The sequence below is a fragment of the Fulmarus glacialis genome, unplaced genomic scaffold (genome assembly GCF_000690835.1).
Source record: "Fulmarus glacialis isolate BGI_N327 unplaced genomic scaffold, ASM69083v1 scaffold23758, whole genome shotgun sequence".
Lineage (NCBI taxonomy): Eukaryota > Metazoa > Chordata > Aves > Procellariiformes > Procellariidae > Fulmarus > Fulmarus glacialis.
The window spans coordinates 1-24,079 of NW_009229299.1; the positions used below are offsets into that span (position 1 = coordinate 1).

The 24,079-nt window shown below is 47.0% G+C and overlaps 1 protein-coding gene across 1 annotated transcript in view; it reads left to right on the forward strand.

Annotated features, from left to right (window-relative positions):
* Positions 1-335: 335 nt before the first annotated feature.
* STIM1 (stromal interaction molecule 1) overlaps positions 336-24,079 on the forward strand; it is a gene marked incomplete at its 3' end in the record, with an annotated part of 37,531 nt that continues 13,787 nt past the window's right edge. Inside the window, exons 1-4 of the mRNA XM_009583821.1 lie at positions 336-495; positions 1,701-1,812; positions 3,011-3,126; positions 18,874-19,051. Coding sequence (XP_009582116.1) covers positions 336-495; positions 1,701-1,812; positions 3,011-3,126; positions 18,874-19,051 — 566 coding nt within the window. The remainder of the gene's footprint in view (positions 496-1,700; positions 1,813-3,010; positions 3,127-18,873; positions 19,052-24,079) is intronic.

Genomic DNA, 24,079 nt, shown 5'->3' on the forward strand with positions numbered 1-24,079 from the left:
CGCCCAGGGAACCGGGCTTCCCCTGCCCGCCTCAGCTGTAACATCTTGCTTGTGGGCACAGAAATCGGTTTCCCACAGTTTGTGGGCCAGTGACCATTAGTTTACGAGTTTCCTTAAGCGAGGGCAGCTTGCTGGCTTTGCGTTTGCTAACCTGCCTCTGTGAGTCATCATGCAAGCCTACGTGGAGGTGACACCTTCTTTTCAAGTCTTGCTCTCCTTTGCTCAGCGCTTGGCTCTTGTCTTGTTCGCTCTGTCATCTTTCTGTCGAAGGCATTTAGCTCGCTGGAGCGAGCTGGAAGATGTTTCTCATATTTGTGGGACAACTCATTGTTGACATGAAGAAGTGCCGCGCAGCTCTGAACTCGGGAGCCATGCGGCCCGTGGAGCCAGCAGTAAAAGCCAGCAGGCCTTTTCTCCACTTGGCTGTGGGAAAGGGCGTGTGGGAGAGACCGACGGACGCTGGGCCAGAAGCGTGCGAGGTGGTGACTGTCAGCGGTGGGTGACGTCCAGCACAGCGCTCTGGGTTGCTGGAGGCTGGATAAATGCCGCAAGAGCTCAGCCCATGCTAAGCAAAGACAGAAGTCGCTAAATTAAATCATAGCAAACCTCCCTCTGTCCTATGAAAAAAATCTGTTGCGTGATTTTCTTTGCTTTCACACCATTGCTATAAGTACGACAAAACTAAGTAGCAAATGTGGAAGCTTCGTTTCCAAAGTTTTCCTTATCTGTGGCTTTGGTGCTGTGTGTCAGCTCCAAAAATAATCCGCAAGTCCACAGGTGAGGCAGTTAAGGAGAAAAGTTCCCCTGGTTCACTTGGGCTGTCGCGCCTGCTCCACCTCCTGCCGCAAATCACTTTCTCAAGCTGTTCACAACCATTTTCTTAGAGCATTTCTCCACTGCGCTTTTTTTTGATTATACTCACAGGTCTGGAGGAGGGGGTGAGGCTTTCAGAGCATGTTGCCAGATACGTTAGCTGAATTCAGTTTTTCAGGGGTTTGGGCATGTGGTGAGGATGAACAAACTTTGTTGGGAGTTTGGAGACAGCAACATCACTTGCGTGATAGAAAACGAAGAGATTTCACTTATCATCTGCCAGCACTTTGGGTGTTGCCTCTCTGAGGATCTCAGCCTTGGGCCCTTCTGGTGACATTGCAAAAGGCTGCCAGTAAAGCATCATCTGCGCCAGCGCTGTCTGAGGCTGCTCCTTTATCTGATGGCCTCATTGCATGTTTTTCTTTCGTGAGCTGGAAGCACAGTGTAAAATCAAGCACCGTGAAACTTTGTTGTCAGAGGCTGTTGTTGGGAAAGCACCAGTCCTTATGCATGGTGTGGTGGTGTCTGTAAGGCTAAACCTGTAGCGGCCCGTCATGTCTACGCTGAATCTGTAGCAGCCCGTCATGTATAGAACAGACAGGCAAAAATCGCACAAGCAAACAGGTAGAGGCTGAGGACCTGCAGGGTTGCCTGGAGTATCCCAGGGGGATTGATTCTTGTCTAATAGTCCACAGGATTTAATGTCCCCACCCCAGCTCACTGCATACTTAATGGGAATGTGTTTAAACTCTGCAGATATTTTTTCTTTGCTGAAGGCAATAGGATGAGGTATGTCTGATGGAGTTATGCGGTTGTTGCTGGCTTGATGATTTTAGTTGCTTAGTAAAAATATTAAGCTGCTTGCTTGTTTTCTACCTCTCCTACAGTGTATAATTGGACAGTTGACGAGGTGGTTCAGTGGCTCATTACCTACGTAGAGCTGCCACAGTACGAAGAGACCTTCAGAAAGTTGCAACTGAGTGGACATGCCATGCCCAGGTCAGTGCTTACTGCATTGTCTTGTGTTCCTCTGGGACGTGTGCCAGGGAAAAAAACAGATCTGAGGCAGCTCGTAACACCATGTGCAATTCCTCGGCTTGTACAGAGCCAAGTCTAATTCCTGTTCCGCTTTGGTTATGTTTAGAGGCTTTGGCTTTGCTGTAGCCCTCTCTGCAGGGAATGATTTAGCCGTAAGTGAGCGTGTATCTGCTGTGGGTGAAAGGAAAGGCTGCAGTCCAAATTGTGTGGACGTGAATACTGTCCTTGCTGGTTTGTACGCTAGACTTCACCTGCCTACGCCTGGAGCGACATATTTAGAGCTAAAACCCTGACCTGGAACGAAGCAGACCTAGGCTACGTCCTGGCTCTGCCTCAGCCTTCCTTCATAGCCACAGCCCAGTCATGGAGCTTCTCTGTCATTGTTCATCGTCCTCAGCAAAGTATCATGTCTGCTTGCTGGGTTGCATCTAAGTAGCATTTAAGTTCCCATTCAAGGGCTACTGGTTATGTGTCTCTGCACCACCCAGCTCTGGTATGTGCTGATGATAATTCACGCCCCTCGATGCTCCAGCAAAGGAGCCTTTTAAGCCTTGTGTTCTCAAGAGAAACACTGGCTGTGAGTTGGCCTAAGCTCATAACAGGTTTGAAAAAACTCAGTGCAGCTTTTTGGGTAAAGGTTATTGTTGCTGAAAAGGGGTCTGTAAAATGACTAGAAAGGAGGGATTAACTGGGAATAAAATAAGGTTTTCGAGGCAGTGCATGGTGTGCCCACATTTCTTCCAAGTGAGAAGCGTGGTCTTATGGTCTATGAAATAAGATGTCAAAGGCTAGCAATATAGGTGTGATCAAAAAAAAATATTAGTGATTGGTAGGACACCAAAAGATCAGTTTTTATAGGAAATCAGTAACTTAGGTTGTCAGGATTAATGAAATAGGCATAGCCTTGGTTTTTCCTTTTGTCTCCGAGTAAAGCCAAAGACACTGCTGCTTAACTTTTTCATAGAGATATCCTATATCAGAGGTGACAACATTTGAGGGATTTGATTTGTCCTGATAGCCTAAGAAGGGTGCTTTCAGGTCCTGCTCATTGCATTTCTCCCCCTGTAGTCTCCATGTTACTGATTTTTGGTCAGTTATTAGTCCAGATGGATATGACCGTGCCGACTTCTTTTTTTTTTAATATAATTTTTTTTTACAGGCTAGCAGTGAACAACGCTACCATGATGGGAAGTGTTCTGAAAATGACAGATCGAAGCCACAGGCAGAAGCTGCAGCTGAAAGCTCTGGACACAGTGCTGTTTGGGCCCCCTCTCTGTAAGTACCAAAATTCAAAGTCCTTTGGCTGTTCATCAAGAGGATCTGTGTCTGCTCAGTATTGAACAGCAAAGATAGATCTGTGTGAACCAAACTTTGCCCTACGCAGCCTCACCTAAGTAAATTGTCCCTGGTATAATTTCCTTGAAACAGGAACAGGTTGCCTCTGGATTTATCGGAGCAGCTCTGTAGCCCGAGGCATCCTGCCTGCTGGGCTTGCGTTTCCATCTCTGACGGGCCGCTCGCAGGGGTATGGGCCCCCTGTCCTGCTGGGATCTCCTGTGTCCGTAGGGTAAAACCTTCCCGTCCTTCCTGCTCGCTGTGGTGCTGACTTCGTGGTGAGGTTTGCATCCCGAAGGGGATCTGCTGGAGGGCAGCCACCGCGCCTGCTCGGAGGGAAGCTGCTGCTGGGGAGGCCTGGGGCTCCGCCGGTGACTCAGGCTGCAGATTACCCGCCTCTGGACGAGGAAAATAGCAATGTGGGCTGGATGAGAAGGCATTTAGGATGGATGGGAACGAGGGACTGAGTTCCTTTGATGCTGATTATAGGCATCTGTTGGCGCGATCTCGAAGCCCTCTGATGCTTATCTCGGCGCTGCTCAGGGTGCTCCGTTTGCATTCATTCTGTCTGGCTCATGTCTGCTGCCTCTTTATTACAGGTACTTTTGTCTCTGTCGCTCTTACTCATGTCCTTCTCATGAGCTTTAGATGCTTTTGTGAGGTGAACAGAAACCTTGCTTGATCAGGGCCTGTTTCTGCTTGGCATCGTGCGGACGAGATGGATTTTTAAGGCAGACTGTGTTGCCTGTACGAGATTTGAGCCCTCTTTAGCAGTGTTTCTCTTTACCTTTTAGTTGTCTTGTAGCCCCCGTGTGGGAGGTTTAAAATGAATGCGAAGGGGTACTGTCTTACCATGGTGCAAATGCAATAGTCTGGGTGCAAATTCTGGGCCAGGAACTCCCACAGCTTTGATTGCTGACAGCTGGAGGTTGCCCATTGAAAATACCACTTTGTGCTACCTCTGTTCTTTACACGGGTTTTTAAGCATCTGCTACTGTCTGCTGCTGGAATAGCGGATGGGATGTACCTTTACTCTGCGGGACATGGATGTGCTAACAATCGAATGGAGAAGTTGAGCTTTTTTGGCTTTCTTCCAGCCTTCCCCCCCCCCGGGCTGCCCAGCACTTGGCCACTGGGAAGTGATAAGGAGCTTCCATTATTTCTTCAATTTTTTTTTTTGAAGTCTGACTGTTAGTGCAGTCTTTTCTTGTTTTCAATCTGTGTCCAAATTCCTGAGAAAAGGTGCAGTGAGGCAAATCTTGGGAAAACTGACTGTGCAGAGTAAACCAAGTGGAATTTATGAGGCTTGACAGAGATATAAGGTAAGTGAATTAGAAGCCTATGTTATACAATCAGCCTTTTTTGCTTCCAATTATTAAAAAGCATATATTCATTCAGGCACAGGTTGCTTTTTGTGTTTATACTTGGCCTATGTTACAAGTGAAGCTTTCGGTCAGTCAGTGGCATTGCACGGGGATGGCAGAGACATGGTGGGTGAGTGCCTGCTGTCTCCGCTCACCCGACAAAGGCTTGAGCCCTGTAACTCCTGTGCTTGGAGGGGGAGTTTTTCAGGCAGTTCTTGGATGCTCTGTAAATGGCAAAGTAAATTACGTGTAATGGTTTGAGATTAATGGCCATTCTCTGTGTCTGAGGTACTCTGTTTTTGGCATGCGGCTGTCGTGGCACAGGAATATGAACCTCCTCCGGTCACGCAGATGAAAGTGTGCAGTGAACCGTCCTGATCGGGTTGTTTCAGATCAGTAAGGGTTTGTTACAGATTCTGCAATCTGCATATGTTTTGGGTATGTGAGTACAGGAAATACGCTTTGAATTTTTAGCTGAAGTAGAGATTTAACAGTTTTTAGAAGGTAATATTTGCTATTTTCTGGTTAACTGAGTGGATTTGTCTCCGGTTCATACTGCGGTGTATGGTGAGAAGTTGTTTATCTAAAACGGATTCCTTGAGGAATGGATTGCGAAACGGCAGTTTTCAACAGCCATTAGCAGTCAGCAGTTTCGGGAAGTACTTGGTGACCTTTTAAGCTGCAGAAGCAGTGTTCGCGCAGTGATAGATTTAGTGGTTTCAGATACGTTCCTGTTATGGTTCTTTTCAGATGGTCAGTGGAAGTGGTCTCCTGTGATCTTTGCTGTTGAGAGAGGGAAGCTGCTGGCAGTGGGATGTGGCTCACAGGTGCAGGATTTCAAGGGTTTGTCTTCTCTCTTGACAAGGGTTTTTCTTCTCTCTTGAAGCTACTTTCTGTTCACCGCAGGTATAAAAGCATTAAAATAAAATCAGCCTAGGTTGGAGCCCCGTGACTGCTTCCTGCAGGCTCATAAAACCGGAGACATCTCATTGTCGGTGGGGATTATAGCACACTTACGAAGGTATGGTTCCTCACTGCCGCAGGAAGCTGGATGAAGCTTTTTCCCATCCCGGGGCTAGACAGCTTGTTCTCTGATGTCTCCTGTAATTTGTTGCAGAGGCTTCAGCAGGCATTGGGTAGTTGATGATCCTTGTTGATCAGTAGACTCCTGAAGTCCCACAAGGTCTGATTTCCTACGCCAGACTCCAGACATGCCATTTCCTTCTTCAAACAGGTCTGCTCACTTGCAGGGTTGCAGCTCTGTAATTAATCCAAGTGCGAAGGAGTATGGTAAAATTATAATCTAAGCAAGATGAAGTGATGCTTCTTCTGTGTCTGTGTCCCATTGGTGTCCTTTTCTTGTGGTTCAGGAATTTGTCCAGCACAAAGTAACACAACTTCAGGTGAAACAGGAGAGGGGAATTTAAGAAAACAAGCAGTAAATTCAAAACAATAGATATTTTTGGTGAAAAGTGAATTTAAATTTTTATTCTTTGTAACTCTCAAGTGATGGAGACATATGTCTCCTGACAGATGGTTCAAGGTACCACTGTGGTACTGTCCGGGGTTAAAAGACAGACAAAATGCTATGCACTGAGTTATCCCTCCTGGCGACTTCTCCTGGCCACCTCTCCAAAGGCCATTGAAGTGGGACCTGTATGTTGCCTGTGGGATTTCAGGAGAGCTTTCCGTAGCTCCACTTCCAAGGACAGGAGTCCACCAGACGTAGCTTGTTTCACAGCTAGGCACAAGCCATGGCAGTTTGCCAAGCTGCTGCCCGGCCAGTACCTGCCCTGGGCTCTGCTGGGGGGAGCTTGCCCGGCACCAGGCAGCGCTGCACCCCTCGGCCTCAGCCCCCCCAGGGACCAGCCGAGCACCCTGACGCCCATCGCACTGTTTTTGGTGCACCCCGGTGCCTCCCATACCGTACCGGGCTGTCTGTGTGGGTCCTGCAGCGCTGTGGGATGGGGTCTCTGCCCGTTCCCCTAGCCCTTCTCGTTTGCAGTCATCGTTAGCTGTCATCCTGAGCGTTACCCTTTAGTTATTGAATGTCTGTGCGTGGGTTAACAGAAGCACAAGGACCGGGTGCCTGGAAGAGGAGATGTTTCCCAGACAGGAGGTGGCACTTGTTGGAGACTTCTGAACGAACTGATCTTTTTTGCTTTTCATTAAGTGTCTGTTCCTTGGTGCCCACTCTCTGGGGTGGATGAAGCCATGTTTCCTTTGGTATAGCTTCCAATATAGCCAACTTGTTTCCCTTTATTATAATTAAAAGCATATTTGACAAGTACTTTGAGATCCACTGAATCATTATTTGTTTAAAGCAATAGAATTTCTTAACCAAATACCAGATTAATTTATCGCTGTGAGATTTACCATCCACTTCAAATATTTACAGTTAACTGGATTGTGTTGAGATTACCTGCACATAGACAGAAAAGCAGCTCTGTCCCATTAATAGACTTTTATGTAGCGTTATCATATAGTTTTCTCAGTCCATGTGCCAGCAGCACCTGGTCAAAAAGCTGGGGCTTTACGTTTTGGTACTCCTTAAGGAGCAATAGCTCTGAACCTGAAAAGCCAAGGAGGGGGGTAACAAAGAAATCTGGCTGGTCTTACGGCGTCCTATTGCTGGTGAAAATCAGCACGTTTATAAAAGTTTCTTTACATAATTATGTTGTGGGTCCACTAGCAAACAAAAGAGAGTGTTCGAGTACTGTGAGAAGTACTGAACTTGGTATAGACTGAAGCTTGGTATAGACAGAACAATTACAGGTGCCATCAGGTGAATTTATCGAGCTTGGTTTGGGTTTTTTAAGAACGGAGGCATTTTTGTATTTTGTTTCATGCTCTCATGCTTACAGCAGCTGCCACCAGGCCGGCTTTAGGGGGAACAGTGCCTGTCCCACAACTGTACCCTGAGGTGATTCTTCTTCCCTGTCTTGTGTCTGAAAACGTCTGCTAGTAAACAAGGAAGGCAGCATCACTGATCCAATTAATTCACATAGGGAAATTAAAAAGTTAGTAATTCCTATGTGTGTTTCTTCTGATATTTCAACTTTAACATAAACAACTGGTGTAGAATTTACTGAGTATGTAGATTCTCTCTTATTTATAAATGCTTATGTAAGTTGCTGTAAAATTGCTGATTTTCTAGTAATCCATGCTGGTTTTATTCCCAAAGTAAGACCTTGAAACTTTTTGTTTAAAAACTGAGGCTTTGAATTTGTATCTTTCATGGTGGGACTCTTTTGCTTAAGACACCTGAGGTTACTGTTAAGTTTTTACTATTGCACAGTTTTTTACCTTGCTTATGTTTTAAAGAAAACATAAAACAAAGGCAGTGCTGCAAACCTGATGTGAGATTAATAGTCTTGCAATCAATGCATAACAACTACTGGCTTTGGCAAAATTGTGTCCGTTTTTCCTTCTTTGCCCTAAAAAGATAAGAAAAAAAGTATAAAAATCAGTTTTCCCTGCTGTATGTTGCTTTTTCCCGCAGCTTTTGCAAGCGTAACACATGCCCAGGTTTGTCTGGTCGTGGTTGCTGGTGCTGGGAGCGAAGGGGTGAAGCAGCACAGGAGCAGCAGAGCAGAAGAGGCCACACGCGAGCAGGGAGAACGGGCTGTGCCAGCCCATGTGCAGGCGAGGGAGAAATGCAGCCTGATTTAAGTTGCAATAAAGTGGACGCAAACAATCTGAGCTTCGGCTATAAAACCTCTGCTCCAGAGCCTCGCTGTACAGTTGGCTTCTGTCACGGGGTGTTAGATACAGGCGCTAAATAGCTAAAATAACATGAAGTTCTGATACGACAAGTTGAAAAGCAGCAAGAAAATTGAGAGTATAAAGATTATCTTGTGTTGCCTTGATGATATAACACCCCGAAGGGTCACCCCACCGGCAGCCTACACGCTGTAGGAGCACAAGCCCTGGCAGGCAGTCAGAGGGAGAAACCGATGCCAGCTGTGATGGGAGAGACCGATCCCGTCCCTCCTTGCGCAGGCAGCGGTGACGGGCGGATGTTACGCATGAAAAACGCCATCTTTTTCTGCTTGACGTAGGTCTTTGGACAGTGATTGCAGCAGCAGGTCGGAGAGCTGAACGTCCCCTGGTTCTTCTGACCTGCGCCGTGCGGGGAGCCTGGGGCTGGCGAGAATAACTGCTGCAGGGCAGGGCGGCCCAGCTTAGTTCTTCTGTGGGTGGCCTGTGCTTGCCAAGACAAGAACTATCCCAGGAAAAGGTATTTTATGCCAGAACACCTCTCCTGTCGTTACTTGCAGTCTTTCCAACTACTCTGCCTTGGAAAGGCACTCATTACCCTGGAGAAGAGTGACTTCTTCTGCAGCAGTTATTCTCAATGGCTTTTGCTCACAGAAGGAATGGTTCAATCCGCTTCCTCATGCTGACAAATCCTGCGTGATTTTCAGTGATTGACGGAGTTCCCGTGTCTTTTTTAGACTGGTACGTTGGTAGTGCCTGACACTCATGATCATGTGTAGCAACGGTGTACGCCATGTAGATCAAACAAAGTGCGATTCCTGCACTAAGGGTGTTCGATGGAGCTGTACCAGAGGTACACGGCATGCATAGACTAAGTATTGGAAAAGATAATTTTTGGGCTTGGATGTATCAGGCTGGGAGCGTGCAGTGCGTGGGCCAGGCTCACACATGTGGCTGTGGGTGCATCACTCTGCTATGACCTCATTTCCCAGTCTGTGAAGTAGATGCAGTAACTGGGATTTGAATGAATCCTTTCAGTTGTGTTGGCGCTTGGAAGGAAATAAGAGATATTAATTGAGCCCTGGAGACATGTTGCATCCAACTTTAGATGGTTGTGTCATGGCAGCGTTAATGTGTGAAACGGCTGGTACAACGATAACGGCCTTGCACGCTCCTCGGCGTGTGAGCAGTCACCTCGCTCTGTGCATTCCAGTGCCTCTCCCAGCAGACTCTGACAGGACTCCTCCGAGGTTTTCAGTAAAACGCAATTTAAGCTGTTTTGAAACGATAAACATTCATTTGCCAAATTCCAGGCACTTCTATTAGCAATTTTGGAAATACGAGGTTGGCTGGTTGGTTTGTTTTGGGGTGGCTTGGCATGCATGGGGGGTGGCATCATGCACAGTGACACAGTACGTGTTCTTGAAAGGGACTTTGTGAAATGCCTCCCAGGGAAACCCCGCTTCCTTGCTGATGAACATGCTTTATGCTGTTCATTTTTGAGTAGGTTAATAGTACTGAGAGCTACATTTGTGGAAAAACAATCAGTAGTTGTGGCAAATACTGGGTTTTTTTTGTGAAGTTTAGTACAAAATGTAAGAGCTGTACTTTTTCTTTTGTCCTTTTTCCCCCCTCCTCTTTATCTTCCATTTGGAAAGTGCAGGACTTCATCCTCCTGTCTGTCTGCTCTGCAAGGTGACATGCTCGGCACCGCGGGCTGAATCGGAAATACCCCAAGAGCTTTCACAGCATAGAAAGGCATGCAAACAGTGGGTAGAATAGTTAAGTTTCAGATGAATTGGATTTTTATTTACTGTTACTTGGAACAGGCTGCCCAGGGAGGTGGTTGAGTCACCATCCCTGGAAGTATTTAAAAGACATATAGATGAGGCGCTTAGGAACATGGTTTAGTGGGCATGGTGGGTGTTGAGTTGGTGGTTGGACTCGATGATCTTAGAGGTCTTTTCCAACCTTGATGATTCTATGATTCTAGGATTCATTCTTTGAATCACTTGGAGGGAGTGACCAAGGTGTACGTTAGAGATGGGAGCCCTGGTGCTGGTTGTGGTTGGTGGGAAGAGGCAAGTTCCTTGCTCAAAGCAGCCAAATTACTCCTGTGGTCTGGGGAGCCCTTCACTTCTCTTTGGAGAAGACCTGCAGAGAAAAGCCAGCTTGGCTGAATTTAGCCTTTGTTACCCATACATTTCTTCCTAGGAATGAACACTTGAATTCTTCTGGTCAACCTTATCTTACAAAGAAAAGTTCTAGGAAGTTCATATCCAAGCTGAGTTTTCCCAAAAAAAAATCTGCCTGTCTTTAGCAAAAGCTGCTGAAGAGGAAGGTTGTTTCTTAAGTGCTTGTGTGATGCAGCTAAGAACGGCTGGCTCTGGGAACAGGAGTAGGGTGTGAATCAGCTTGAGGTGGGACTGGCAGGTATTTCTCTGTGCAACACCTAAACTTGCCTTAGATTAGGGCATTATGCTGCGTGGCTGGGGAGGCGGCTGTGCTGGCAGCGTGCTGGGCAAAGCAGGTCATGGCAATGGTGGAGGAAACTGTAAAGGAGAGAAAAGCTATAAGAGCTGTGGGTGGGTGGAAAACAAACCGTCTTGAACAAGTCAGCCTAGCAGTCTTCTCAAAACACGAATTAAAAGGGATTCAAAATTACGTATCCGCAGCAACTTGCCAGAATCTGCTCCTTAGGAAGAGGATGTTGTGATAATCCATGCGCAATGGGAAACGGGGCCAGTATTAATCTTGTTTATTTCTTTAGTGTTGAATTTATGAATAAATGTTTTCAAAGAATGATTGAACTCTTCTGTGGCGCATTAGATGATGGATCACATGGCGGTGTTAGTGAAGATAAGGGGAGAAGGTGCTTGGATGTCTGCTGAACGTTTGGAGAAGGGTCCTGTCCCTCTCCTCCCATGGGGGAAAGCCCCTCCATTGCATTGCGGTCATGGGGACAGCATCGCTGTACCTCCCCCATGCAGATCCGGTGCAGGGCTGCTGGGCAGCCCCCCCCAGCCCCCCCTATCTCGCGATTTGCTTTACCGTACGTCTTCAGGTTTCCACCTCCCAAGTGAACAGCCTGCCCCCAGGTGCCCTTCCCTGTTGGCCCCAGCTCTGCTGATGTGACACGTGTATTTTGGCTGTGATCATAGAATCATAGAATGGTTTGGGTGGAAGAAACCATTAAAATCATCAGTCCAACTCCCCTGCCATGGGCAGGGACACCTTCAACCAGACCAGGTTGCTCAAAGCCCCATCCAACCTGGCCTTGAACAGTTCCAGGGAGGGACCATCCACAACTTCCCTGGGCAACCTGTTCCAGTGCCTCACCACCCTCATAGTGAAGAATTTCTTCCTTGTATCTAATCTAATTCTACCCTCTTTCAGTTTAAGACTGTTACTGCTCGTCCTATCACAATCAGTGACCCTGGTGAGCCACCCCGTCCACCTGTCACCCCTTTGGTCATCCCACATGCAGGGGAGCTCCCTGTACCCCACATATACCATCCGTCAGTCCAGCAGTGCCTCCTGGTGCTGGCTTTGCCACTTTGGCTCCAGGCTGGGTGGGCGGGCAGGTTGGGTTTCCCTTGTGTCACTGCTCGGGGTGCTGCTGGTCTCGGGGTGCTGCGGGGGGAAGGACGCTCTCAGTCTCTGCTCCCGCTCCAGTGGCAGGACCTGTCTCTGCTGGGAAAACACTACCGAGTTGCAGCAGAAGTGTTCTTGCAAAGGGCTGAGACCAAAATGTTCGACTGATGGGCTGGAGGAGAGAGGCACTACCTGGATTTTAAGTGGAGCAGCTTGACTCACTGAAAACCAGTCCGGGTCAGGTTTCAAGGTGGTGCCAAGCTACTTCATCTGCTTCTGAAAAGAAGTGTAGCTCCTGGAAAAGCTTGCTTGCTCCTGTGTCTGTGAGTTTGCAGGAGAGCTTATCTTGAACAAGGATGCTATTTCTCCTCTTTCTTACATTTGTGCATCTAAGAGATTGGTGCAGTATTTGTGTTTCAGCAGTGCAAACAGCCATTACATCCCCCGCACAACATGCAGGATTTCCTTCCTGAGCTGGCATTACATGTTTGCATTATTTGTTTACATTAAAGCTATTAATACAGCAATCAAGTGCTTGGTGGGCTGGGAAGAGCAATAGCTGAGAAGCATCGCTGCTTCTTGATTAAAGACTTCAAGTGACAGATGGCATTGATTATTTTTCAGCAGTAGATTATGTTCACTCTATAAATCATAGAATCATAGAATCATTTAGGTTGGAAAAGACCTTTAAGATCACCGAGTCCAACCATTAACCTAGCACTGCCAAGTCCACCACTAAACCATGTCCCTAAGCACCACATCTACATGTCTTTTAAATACCTTAAATATTGCTAAGCCATAATTTTTATTTAACCAATTTCTGCTGAAACCCTATTCATTTGTTTCCGACAAATGGGAGGTGATTATTCCTTAGCTTCAAGAATTGAGGGTTAAATTGAGGGGGGTTTCCCTGGCAGCCGCATGGCTGCTCCTGCACTGCTCCTGGAGAACAGGAGCAGGTCCCGTACCCAGCTGCAGCCTGAGCCCCGCTAGCCATTATCTGCTGCTGCTGCTTTGCACCAGCTGCACTCGGTCCAGCTTTACGATGATGTGTTGTTTGTCATCAGTCTGAAGTTTAATGCCGCCTAAAAAGTTGGTCAGGAAGCAGAAAATGGAGCGAAGCAGTATGAGGTTGGGGAGAGATGACCTAAGCAATGCGAGTACTGTAGTTTAATGAGTTATTGCTGCTGCTGTTGGAGGTGAGCTGGGGCGACCAGCCGCCTTCACCCCCAAGTGCCGTGCAGAGACAGGATGGAGTAGTAGCTTAAATTGCCTTCATAGGAAATCCGTGAGTGTTTTACATTTCACATGCAACACGCCTGCTTGCGAGCACTGGTTTGCAGGTAGTAATGTGAGCACTTTTATTCATCTGTCCACCCCCGGGGAGAAAAACCCACGCAGAGGGAGGATAGTGGGAGGCTTGTGCAGGAGAACATGCCGAGATGCCAGTCTGCTTCAGCTGGAGGCTCCAGTTGGAAATATGTGACAAACGGTGAAGTGGGACGTCATTTAACTGGCCAGCCTGCGGCACCGAAGAGTCCCTAGGCTTTCTCATGTTTCTCTGGGTGGCATCTCTTTTCATAGCCACATTTTGTATTGAAAGCAAGGAGGATGTGCTGCATCATCCAGAGTTTGTATGTCCATCATACGTTAACTGGAAAACATTTCTCAGACATGATGGGAAAGTCTGTTTATACCCTGACTCAGCAGCTGTGATGCTCTCGGGGTGAACACGCTGGGTGGCTCCAGTCCCTGCCTGCCACCACCTCGGGTACCGCACTGGCTTCTTGGGCCCAGCCTTTTGCCTAAATGCAGCTACAGAAAAAAGCCAACCTCACTGAAGATGTGTGTGTGTCATGTTTCTGGGTTTTCCTTGTATTCTTCAAGCAGTCTGTCTGCTCCAGAAGATCTCAGATTTCTATATGCAGAATGCCCGTCACATCACACCAGTATATTTCTGTTAAGCTAGGATACTGTGCTGCTTTACCTCTGCTTCTTGTGCTGGCTTATGTGTATTCTTCATTTCTGGCTCTCCGTGAACCAGAGCAATTCCTACCAGCCACAGGCAGCAGCAGCCCACTTGAGTCACTCCAGAAATCATTTTTCTGCGAGTGAGGGTGGCCCTGTTAGACTAACGTGCTTCCAGATTTATTTCACTCAGAGAAACCAAAGATGGGTTCTGGTCAGAAAGAGTCATGGGATGGAGTCTGGTGCCATAACCGGGGTCAGACTCCGGCACTTTGACACGATAAAGGTGAGCTCCGTGCGATGTGTCCCGTACGATGCAGTCAAAGGAGTCGGAGCATATGCATCTGTCATCTGCTGCTGGGGGGGAACCGACCTTTAAAAGCCTCTTCTTTTCACAGTTATGGCACATCAGCTGTTCTTTGCTTAAAATAAATAAATGAGAAAACCAAGATCTAATACAAGGCTTTTTCCTAATTGCAGGTTTAATGCCCTGTTGTAACACATCTATTCTTCTATCCCTCAATTTTCAGTGTAGCTTAGTGTGATCTCTGCTTTGCTCTGCTGTATTTTGCAGGCTTGTGTCTTCTTCAGTTCATGTCTGCCCCCGAGGCATAGGCAATATATTCCTTAGGTTGAGGCTGCACATGCCTTTATGCGATGCTTCATCTAAAGCCTTCAACTAGGAATGGTTCACTTTGGCCAAATCTTTTATGTTTGTGTGTGTGTATCTGTATTCTTCTCAATAGTACCAGAATATTCTGTCTGTGGCTTGTAACAGAACTGTTAAGGAATCCCTGTATCAGTTATGTGATAGCTTCAGTATGTGAAAAAAAGTGTTGATCTAACCTATCATCTGTGTCTGGTGGAGAGATTCTTACAGTCCCCGCTATTGTTCCCCCTTTGCTAGAAAATCCTGAGTAGATCCTTTATTGAAGATGCATAAGAATGTAAAAACATAATTCCAGCCCACCTTCCCCCAAATACTGAATTGTATCAAATCCAGCAATCTTTTTCACCTGATTAAGACACGTCAGCATCCTCCTTTTCCACTTTTTCATCCTCGCTTCATGACATTTTGCATACCTGCAAAACCTTTAGTTTCTGCATCTTATGTCTTGACTGAAATAAAGATTCATGGGGATGAGTTAAAGCAAACGTCTTGTGTTCCTGTACTTTGTTTCACGAGGGTATAAAGAGATTTGGGGGTTACAATAAATATTGTTCCTGCCTCAGCTATGAAAGTCCTCATCCCTTCAAATGATGGAAGTAAATTTTTTTTTTACTTTTTATTAGAGGTTTTGACAAGACACCTGACACCAATTATTTCTCTACAGCCTGAGAACTGTCTGTAAACCTCCTCTTACAAGGTGAAGTCTCTGTTCCTCTTGTAATTTACCTGGTTCTTGAGTTTCCTGGAGAAGAGAGTTCGGATTCTTATGCTGTTCTGTGCACCCTTTGTGTTTCACATCTTGGGATTTCTCACAAAATTGAGAGAACACGAGCGCTGAGTGGAGCCGAGTGTGTATCCGAGTTAGAAATGAACATATTAATTTTTTGTTGGGGAACAGAGTGGTCATATCTTAATCCTTTCCATTTGAAGGAACCACCACGGTGCCTTTATGTAGTTCTTTCTCTCTTTACTGCCTGCTGGGGATTTTACCATAGTTCAGTATACCTAGTAAGAGACTTCGGACGTGGTCTTTCAGAGCCTTAACTTCGCTGTGTTGTGATAAATGCAAATTTCAAGTTGAAAAGGCCAGTTGGCAATTCTCCCTCGCGTTGTGCAAAGCTGATGCTTAGACCCAAGCATTACAAACAGCATGTATCTTAATATATTGGAAAAGCCTTTAAACACTTGCACAAATTAAAAGGAAGGGAAGTGAAAGCCCTAAATTTGCTATGTGTATGTCATTTTGAGGGAAGGATTTTTTTCCCAAAAAATAATGTTTGTTAATTATATTTTAAGGTAGCAAAGATGAATCTGAGGCCCTGGGGGGCTCTTTGATTTATATTATAATGCTGGGAAGGCAGTAATGTTACTTACTAAAATTATTAAAATGGTGTCAAAATTCTGTTGGTAGAGATCCATTTCAAATTTCGTATAAGCAATAAGTTTTTAAAGTCTAAAACTTCAAGTAAGATGGGAAGGCTTTTTGGAGAAACTCCTTGCAGTGAGAGCATCAGAGGCATCTTGTCGCTTCTTGGTTCGTGAGAAAGCAGTCAACGTGTCGTCATAACTGGAAACAAAGAGCTGAAGGATTTTGCATAAGATGAAGGAGCCGGTTTCTCAGGGACGCGACGGAAATCATCTGGCAAGTGCAGCATAGCGGTGCCTTGCGTAAATGTTCACCCGTCCCCTGACAGTCCCGAAACGAAAGGTGTTGGGAAAGTTGCAACCCAGGTGGGATTTTATGCTTAATCCATTTACGTAAGCTCATCTGCGGTGCGCAGAAAGAACCCCAGCAGAGATGGCAACCGAGCTCTTCCCAGCTGGGAGCTTACTCGGCTGTGCAGTGGCCCCTCCAGACCCGGGGCTGGTTCGGTCCCGCGGTCCCGGCTGTGGGAGCTGGCGTCTGCCCAGCTTGGCTCTGTCTTGTCGTCTCCAAACACGTGCACGTGAATCAAGGAATATGTGAAAGAGCTGGAAACAGCATGGCCACATTGGCTGCTGCCTCCAGCGTCAGCAAGAGCTTCTCCTGCAGGAAGGCTGCTTCCAGCCCTGCGCCAAAGCTGCCAGGTGCCCGGGGATGGAGGGGGAGAGATCCAGTCCTTGCTCAGGTTGGTCCTGCACAGCATCACTTGCTTCTGTGCTTCAGTTCACTCCCCTGCAAAATGCATCCAATATTTGTTTGCCTGTGATGGGTTATGACATTCATTTGTCTTAAAGTATTTTAAAATTCCTATATGAAAGAAGGCTATTGACAGTAAACTTTTGTCATCTTTGAAATGTCTAGTCTTTGGCTTTTCTACATCCACTCATTTTGGAAAACGACAGGGTGCAATTCCCGTCCGTTTTAAACTCTCCTCACCACTGTGACTTCCCGGTGCCAGGACACCCCTCCATGCCGGCTCGTCGTCAGCCTGACATGTGAGTGAGAAGCTCATTTCGGGGAGTCCTGCTCGTGCTTGCTGGGCTGCCGTGACCCGTTTGCCCCATGGGCAGGCAGGTATTGCTGCGAGGGTCAGCAGTGAGGACTCGCCTCGCTGAGGTGTTTTTCTTGTGAAAGTGGGTGCTGCTTTGGGTGCAGCCCATCTCGCGCATGCTGAGTTGAGGTGTCCTCCAGACCAGGTGCAAGGCACAGGAAGGGATGTTGCATCGGTTTGAGGAAAATAGCATTTCTGACTCCTTTTAGAGTAACTGTGAGATTGTGTTATAGCCCGTCTTTGGCAATTCCTCTAAGAAAGGGTCCTTCCGTGGCTGTAGCCTGTTGGCAGCTCCCTGGCTACTCTTGCCTCTGAACCCAGAGATGACCTGGCTGTCCCCAGCCTGCCGAAGCCGCTCTGTGCTCTCAGGGCTGGCAGCAAGGGGAGGGGGCAGGTTGTGTACGTACATTTCTGTGTTTATAAACCCCCTGCTCTTGCTTCAGGTGAAGCAAAGAGGTTTTCTGGTTGTGCCTGTAATGGCTCTTTCGCTTCCCCTGTAGCTGCCATCCTAAATTCTCCTGTCGGTCTTGTCCATCCGAGTACCATTGCTTGGAGCCGGTCAAGTGGAAGATCTGGGGGCTGCTGGAGCTGGCACAGCGTTAGCTCTCGGATCAGCACCTCTTCACATGCTCACACTTCTCTTTAGACATCTACAGGAAGCCTAATGTAAAAGCCTCCGGGACTTCAGTGTGTTTTAGAAGAGCCTGTGCTGGGAAGCGGTGTTGGGTCACTGGTGTCCGTGCTGTATGGGACGGCTGAGTACGCCCCGTGCTGCTGGGAATTGCGTGTTTCTCTCTGATGCGTGTAGATCTTGATAGGAAATTGGAGCGCCTAGAGTAAAACCTGTAGTGCTGGTAGCAAAAAGAAATCAGTACTGTGTGAAGTGCAAGTGGAAGGTTGTACTTGGGGGTTTGCAACATGCGGGGTCATAGAATCACAGAAGGGTTTGGGTTGGAAGGGACCTTTAAAGGTCATCTAGTCCAACCCCCCTGCCATGGGCAGGGACATCTTCAACCAGACGAGGTTGCTCAGAGCCCCGTCCAACCTGACCTTGAATGTTCCCAGGGATGGGGCACCTACCACCTCTCTGGGCAACCTGTGCCAGTGTCTCACCACCTTCACTGTAACAAATTTCTTCCTTGTATCTAGTCTGAATCTACCCTCTTTTACTTTAAAACCAGTAGATACTGGAACATTTAGTTGCAGCTAGCTTGACTAAGCTGCTCTTTCTCATTTTTAGCTTTCTTGGTACATACTTGTTTGAGGATTTGCTAATTAGTAAACAGTAAAAAAATTCTGCTTGAATTGTGGTTTTGTTTTTTGTTTAGCACGTAAACGCCCACTTATTACTTTTGTTCTCTCACGTACATCCACACTGTTTTTTTAAGTAACTGTGTTTTGCTAACTGTTGAAAAAGGGGGTTTCCATATTGAGTTGTAATTCTGATGGAAAATTTTGTAACTTGACAATTTGATACTTGATCTGCCCCATCTCTATGATCACAGTCGTATTTTTTCAACAAAGTTATTTTCTTCTTAGCTCTTACATCTTCGTACTCAATGCTATCTGTGTTGTCCTAAAAGAGCACAGCTGTTCTGGGGGTTCCTATGTGAAGGCTCTCCTGTATCATGTATTGCCAGGCAAATTATATCTATAAGATTTTGAATTTCATCTTCCTTTTTTTTTTGCTTCCCTATTCAAATTGAGTAAATGTTGTCAAGCTTCTTTTTTTTCCTTAAATATCGATGTAGCTCATTTTATCCTTTTGTGAAACCTGGGCCACAATGCCTTCTAACATTATCTTCAGTTCTCATGTCCAGCTCTGGTGCGGGTGAAGCATTGCGAAGTTAATTCGTGTGTTCTTTTGAATTCAGTCGTATCTCTGGTTCTCTTCCAGTAACTCGTCACAATCACCTGAAGGACTTCATGCTGGTGGTGTCCATTGTCATTGGCGTGGGTGGCTGCTGGTTTGCCTACATCCAGAATCGCTATTCAAAGGAGCACATGAAGAAGATGATGAAAGACCTCGAGGGACTCCACAGAGCTGAACAGTCTCTCCATGACCTTCAAGAAAGGTAGGTTTTATGCATCCACCTAGTTGGAGCATTCAACTGTTGGTCTTTCCTGCAAGATTATTCCTCATTTGGATTTCAGGAAAGATTTTCTTTTTAGCTGTTGTGCTTCTGTGCAACAGTCAGCTGGTGCTGTGTACCAGAGTCAGCACCTTCCTGAGCGACCATAACAAACCTGCCAACCCGTCTTAATAGCTCGAATGAGTGCCTGGCTCGTTACCAAGCTACACATAAAGATGTGTGCGTGCTCACTTGACCTGCTCTTTGGTGGTGACGTGCTAGTTATTTGTACTTGCGGTGTGCCACGTGAAGGCCTGGGTGGTAAAAACCTCCTCGCCTTACTACAATCCTGCAACGTGGCGGTGAAGCCGCTCGAGCAAGTGACAGTGTCCGACACCAGCATCTCCTTCTCCAAGGTGGGCTCCAGTGCACGCTGACGTGTAGTTGAGCACGGCCATATGTGCTTCCATGCAGTTTTGTTTCCTTTCTGCACTGTTTTTATGTTGTGTTTTGTCTGTTTAGTTCCGGTTCTGCTCTAATGGTCATTACTGGTTCAAAAAAATAGTTTCTGAATTTCTGGGAAAACTTGACTCCATTTAGTTGTGCTGCTGTTGGCGTGTGAGAGCTCCCCTCCCTACACTCAGAACTTTGCTGCTTTAAGGAGCAAAACATCCAACTGAGGAAAATGGATGGGAGCACTCCTTCTGTACTCGACAGTGGTCACCCTTCGTTTTGAGTGTGTTGTCTTATTTCAAATAAGTACTTCCTATTTATTTACCGCATTTAATTATATGGGAGCAGTGAAATGTACAGTGGTTTCTACTCCCAGTCTGACTCATACTGAAAGTACATCAGGATCCCCACCCGCTGAAATTACAGTGTAAATCTGGTACCTAGAGGGGAAGAAGAGCCTCTTAAAGGAGTGTAAGGTGATCCAGCTCGCTTAGAATTTGTCATCCAGGCTGATCAGGTTGTTTCACCCTGGCTTTTGATGGGGAAAAAGCATGCTGAAACAGTGGAAGCAATCAGAGGAATTACAACCCTCTTGAATTCTTTGAGCTATACGTAAAAGTCCATGCTTCCCTGCCTGCACAGCGATACCTAAATCTAGGAGTGTTGCCTGGGAAGAATGAAGAAAATAATTTTGAAGTGTTACATGTGAATAGTTGAACTCCAGGCACTTGGGCAAAATACTGTAGCTTCAGGAATGTGACCTCTACTCACAGAAAAGATTGGAATGGTTCCAGTAAAACTACTCATTGGAGAACGGGCTGCAAAAGAGGCCCTCTGTAGACACAGGAGTCTTCTCGGAAAGAGAAGAGCATTCAAGAATGTTGATGACAAAACAGTGGGGCTTTTTGGCAGTAAGATTTTTTTAAGGGCTGTAACTATTTTTCATTAGTTTTAAGTGTAATTTTGGAGGATGAACCTTAATTTGGCTGCCATATAATCTGACGGCTATGTTCCCAGTGGCTTCTCCGAAAGCGGAGCCTGGCCGCAGGTACGCATGCTGGCTGCTCGCGGGTGCTGTGACGAGCGACCTGTGCAAATGCCAGGATCCCAAGGATGTCAATCTGCCGTGGAGACTTTTGCAAGCAGCCAAGTCTTTGGAAATGGTACGATGCACCCTCAAGACTGCAGCCTGATTTCTTGCCTACGTGCTCATGACAGCCTTCAGGGAATGCACGAAAGCATTGCTCAAGAGCTTTTCTGCTTCGAGTGTGATCACATCAGTTGGTGTCTATGTGGAGGGCAAACACTTGAGAGAGTACCAAGGTGATGGTGCCAAACTGGGCACATTCCCCTGGCAGTAATGCGGATATGTGACCTGCTTTCTTTTTGGCATAGAGAGAGAATAAAGTGCATTTCCCCTCTGCCTACCATGGAGCTGGCTCCAATCCACAGCTGGTTTCACAGAGCTTTGTGAAGTTTTACATTACAGGTTGGAAATCATAGAATCATTAAGGTTGGAAAAGACCTCTAAAGATCATCAAGTCCAACCGTTAACCCAACACCACCATGCCCACTAAACCATGTCCCTAAGCACCTCATCTACACGTCTTTTAAATACTTCCAGGGATGGTGACTCCACCACTTCCCTGGGCAGCCTGTTCCAAGGCCTGACCACTCTTTCAGTGAAGAAGTTTTTCCTAATGGCCAGTCTAAACCTCCCCTGGCGCAACTTGAGGCCATTTCCTCTCGTCCTATCGCTGGTTACTTGGGAGAAGAGACCAACCCCCACCTGGCTACAACCTCCTTTCAGGTAGTTGTAGAGCGCGATGAGGTCTCCCCTCAGCGTCCTCTTCTCCAGGCTAAACAGCCCCAGTTCCCTCAGCCGCTCCTCATCAGACTTGTGCTCCAGGCCCTTCACCAGCTTCGTTGCCCTTCTCTGGACACGCTCCAAATATCCCAAAGAAAAAGATATTTTTTTCTTACAGCCAGAAGGACACAGGAATTCCTTCTCAACATCCATCTCTTGGAGCAGCAGAGCTGCATCCAGGGCAGGAGGTCTCTGCTGGGTGTCACTGAAGAGCAGGTCACACCGGAGGTCCAAACACCGGCTGCTGTGAATGTGCTGTGTGGGGAACGACCTTGGGATCTGCTGCCGAGGGCAGAGCCACGTAAACAAGTAGATGTGCCTGGGAACTTTAACTAATACTCTAAAGCCAGATAGGAAGAAACACAAAACCATGTATACTAAGCATAGCTTGAGTCTTAACCCAGAGCAGCTTGTGATGTTTCTGCAGGGTGTGCAGTTTGTCCTCTGCAGAGGGCACTGAACTGGAGCTCAAGAAGTGGGAGGTGGCCCTTGTGGGACTTCTTGGCAGAGGATTGATCTAATTCTCCTCTGAAGGGGGAAATACGCCTTTGCTTCTTCATCCTTGTGCCCCAGGAAGGTTCAGCTGTGGTCCTCGGCCACTGTAGAAATGGCAAAAGCTACCAACAGCACGTTCCCATTGACTTGTTCTGAAGTTCTGCTCAGAAACTTCTTTTCTAGAGCTTGAAGTAACCTCTTTTCCTGGCTTACTGAAATTCAGTGCTGAACAGACATCCAGAAGGCATGTGATGCCTTTCCAGTTGCCTACCAGCTGCTAGTGCTGTTATTTGATGAACAACTCTGATATGCTGTTGAAGAGTTGGGAGGGAAAGATTGATACAAAAAACTATTTTTTGTTCATCTTCAAAATACCTTTTAAGAACATCCTTCAACAGTGACACTTTCCAGTCAACTAAATGACCCACCAAGCTAAAAAAGTTCATGTCTTAGCACATCCTACTGATGATTGAAGATCTGTATTGAAGATTACTGATTATATTGAAGATCTGCTCCTGAATTGTGAAGCTCCCGAATGGGTCTCTATTTCTTGCCCTCATTACAAGTGCAGCTCTGAAGGCACTTTGTTGTCTTGTGGAGCTCAGTGTACGTGACACCAGTCTGGCTGAATTGGCTGGGTTTGAACGGGAATGCACAGATAAAACGTGGTTTTGTCCATAACCAACATAAGAAAATATGGGCTCTGCTGTCAGGGAAAAAATAGTGGTAAGGCAAAATACAATGTTAGAGCGCCTTTGAGAATTATCCTAAGGATAAAATTCCTTCCCATTCTGCGTCATAGTATAGGGGAATTTCTCCTTTAAACAGAGATATTTTGGTGGCTTGGGATTCTTACGGCCCTAGTATGGAAGAGCTTTAGCACTGATGCACAGGGCAGAGAGCGTGGGTTTATCTAAAAACTTGGAATGTCTTGGCAAGAGTCTCCTTAAATTGGGGAGAAAAACACTTGAGTTTCTCAACAGAGCTGTAAATTGAAAATGAGCCTTTTCCAAGAAGAGAGTCAACATCACGGCTGATGAGAGTCCAGCCTATCCAATCTGTTTTAAATGGCCATGTGCATGCTGAGGAGGAGCGTGAGGAAGAGGAGTCCGTGGCTGGGACAGTGAGCGGCCCTGCGGGACACCACTCGTCACCCATCCCCATCTGGACATTGAGCCGTTGACCACTACCCTCTGGATGCAACCATCCAACCAATTCCTCACCCACCAGAACAGTCCACCCATCAAATCCATACCTCTCCGGTTTAGAGAGAAGGATGTTGTGGGGGCCATGTCAAAGGCCTTACAGCGGTCCAGATCGACGACATCTGTAGCCCTTCCCATGTCCACTGATGTAGTCACTCCATCACTGAAGGCCACTAGGTTGGTCAGGCAGGACTTGCCCTCGGTGAAGCCATGCTGGCTGTCTCGAATCACCTCCCTCTCCTCCATGTGCCTCGGCATAGCTTCCAGGAGGATCTGTTCCGTGATCTTCCCAGGCACAGAGGTGAGGCTGACTGGCCTATAGTTCCCCAGGTCGTCCTCTTTTCCCTTTTTAAAAATGGGGCTTATGTTTTCATTGTGTTGATAGTTTTACTTGGTCACTGAAAATCTATCTGCTGTAAGCCGCTACTGGTTTTGCTGGTTAAGCTGATGCCTTGCTAACCTCACAAACGTTGCTGGTAGCTTCGGTGTAGATGAGCACTTTATCCAAGATCCCACCGATCCATAGAGAAGCTGCCTGGGCAGGGCAAGAGGTGCACGCAGGGAGAAGGGGCTGGTTTGGGTGGGGAGCAGAGCTTTGCTTCTCGTGGCAGAAAACAGGAGTTTCCTCAGTTTGGTCTGGGTTAAAAATAGCATTGCCTCTGCTGCTCCTGCAGTATGGTTTTGTCCAACTTTTATTGATTTACCTCAAACTGTGTGACCTGGTTCCGGCTGGGACAGAGTTAACTTTCTCCCCAGTAGCTGGGGGGTGTGCTGTGTTTTGGGTTTGGTGTGAGAGGAGCGCTGATGGCCCATTGATGCTTTTGTTTTCTCTTTTGGGCCTCCCATGCCCTGCCACGTGCAGGGGAAGCTCGGAGGGGGGTGCGTAGGGAGGGGAGCACAGCCGGATGGTTGACACAGCTGGTCAATGGGGGATTCTATAGCATGTGACATCATGCTCAGTCTAAAAAAACGAGGGGGGGGACGGCTCCCCCCTCCCGTTCGCGCAAGGCC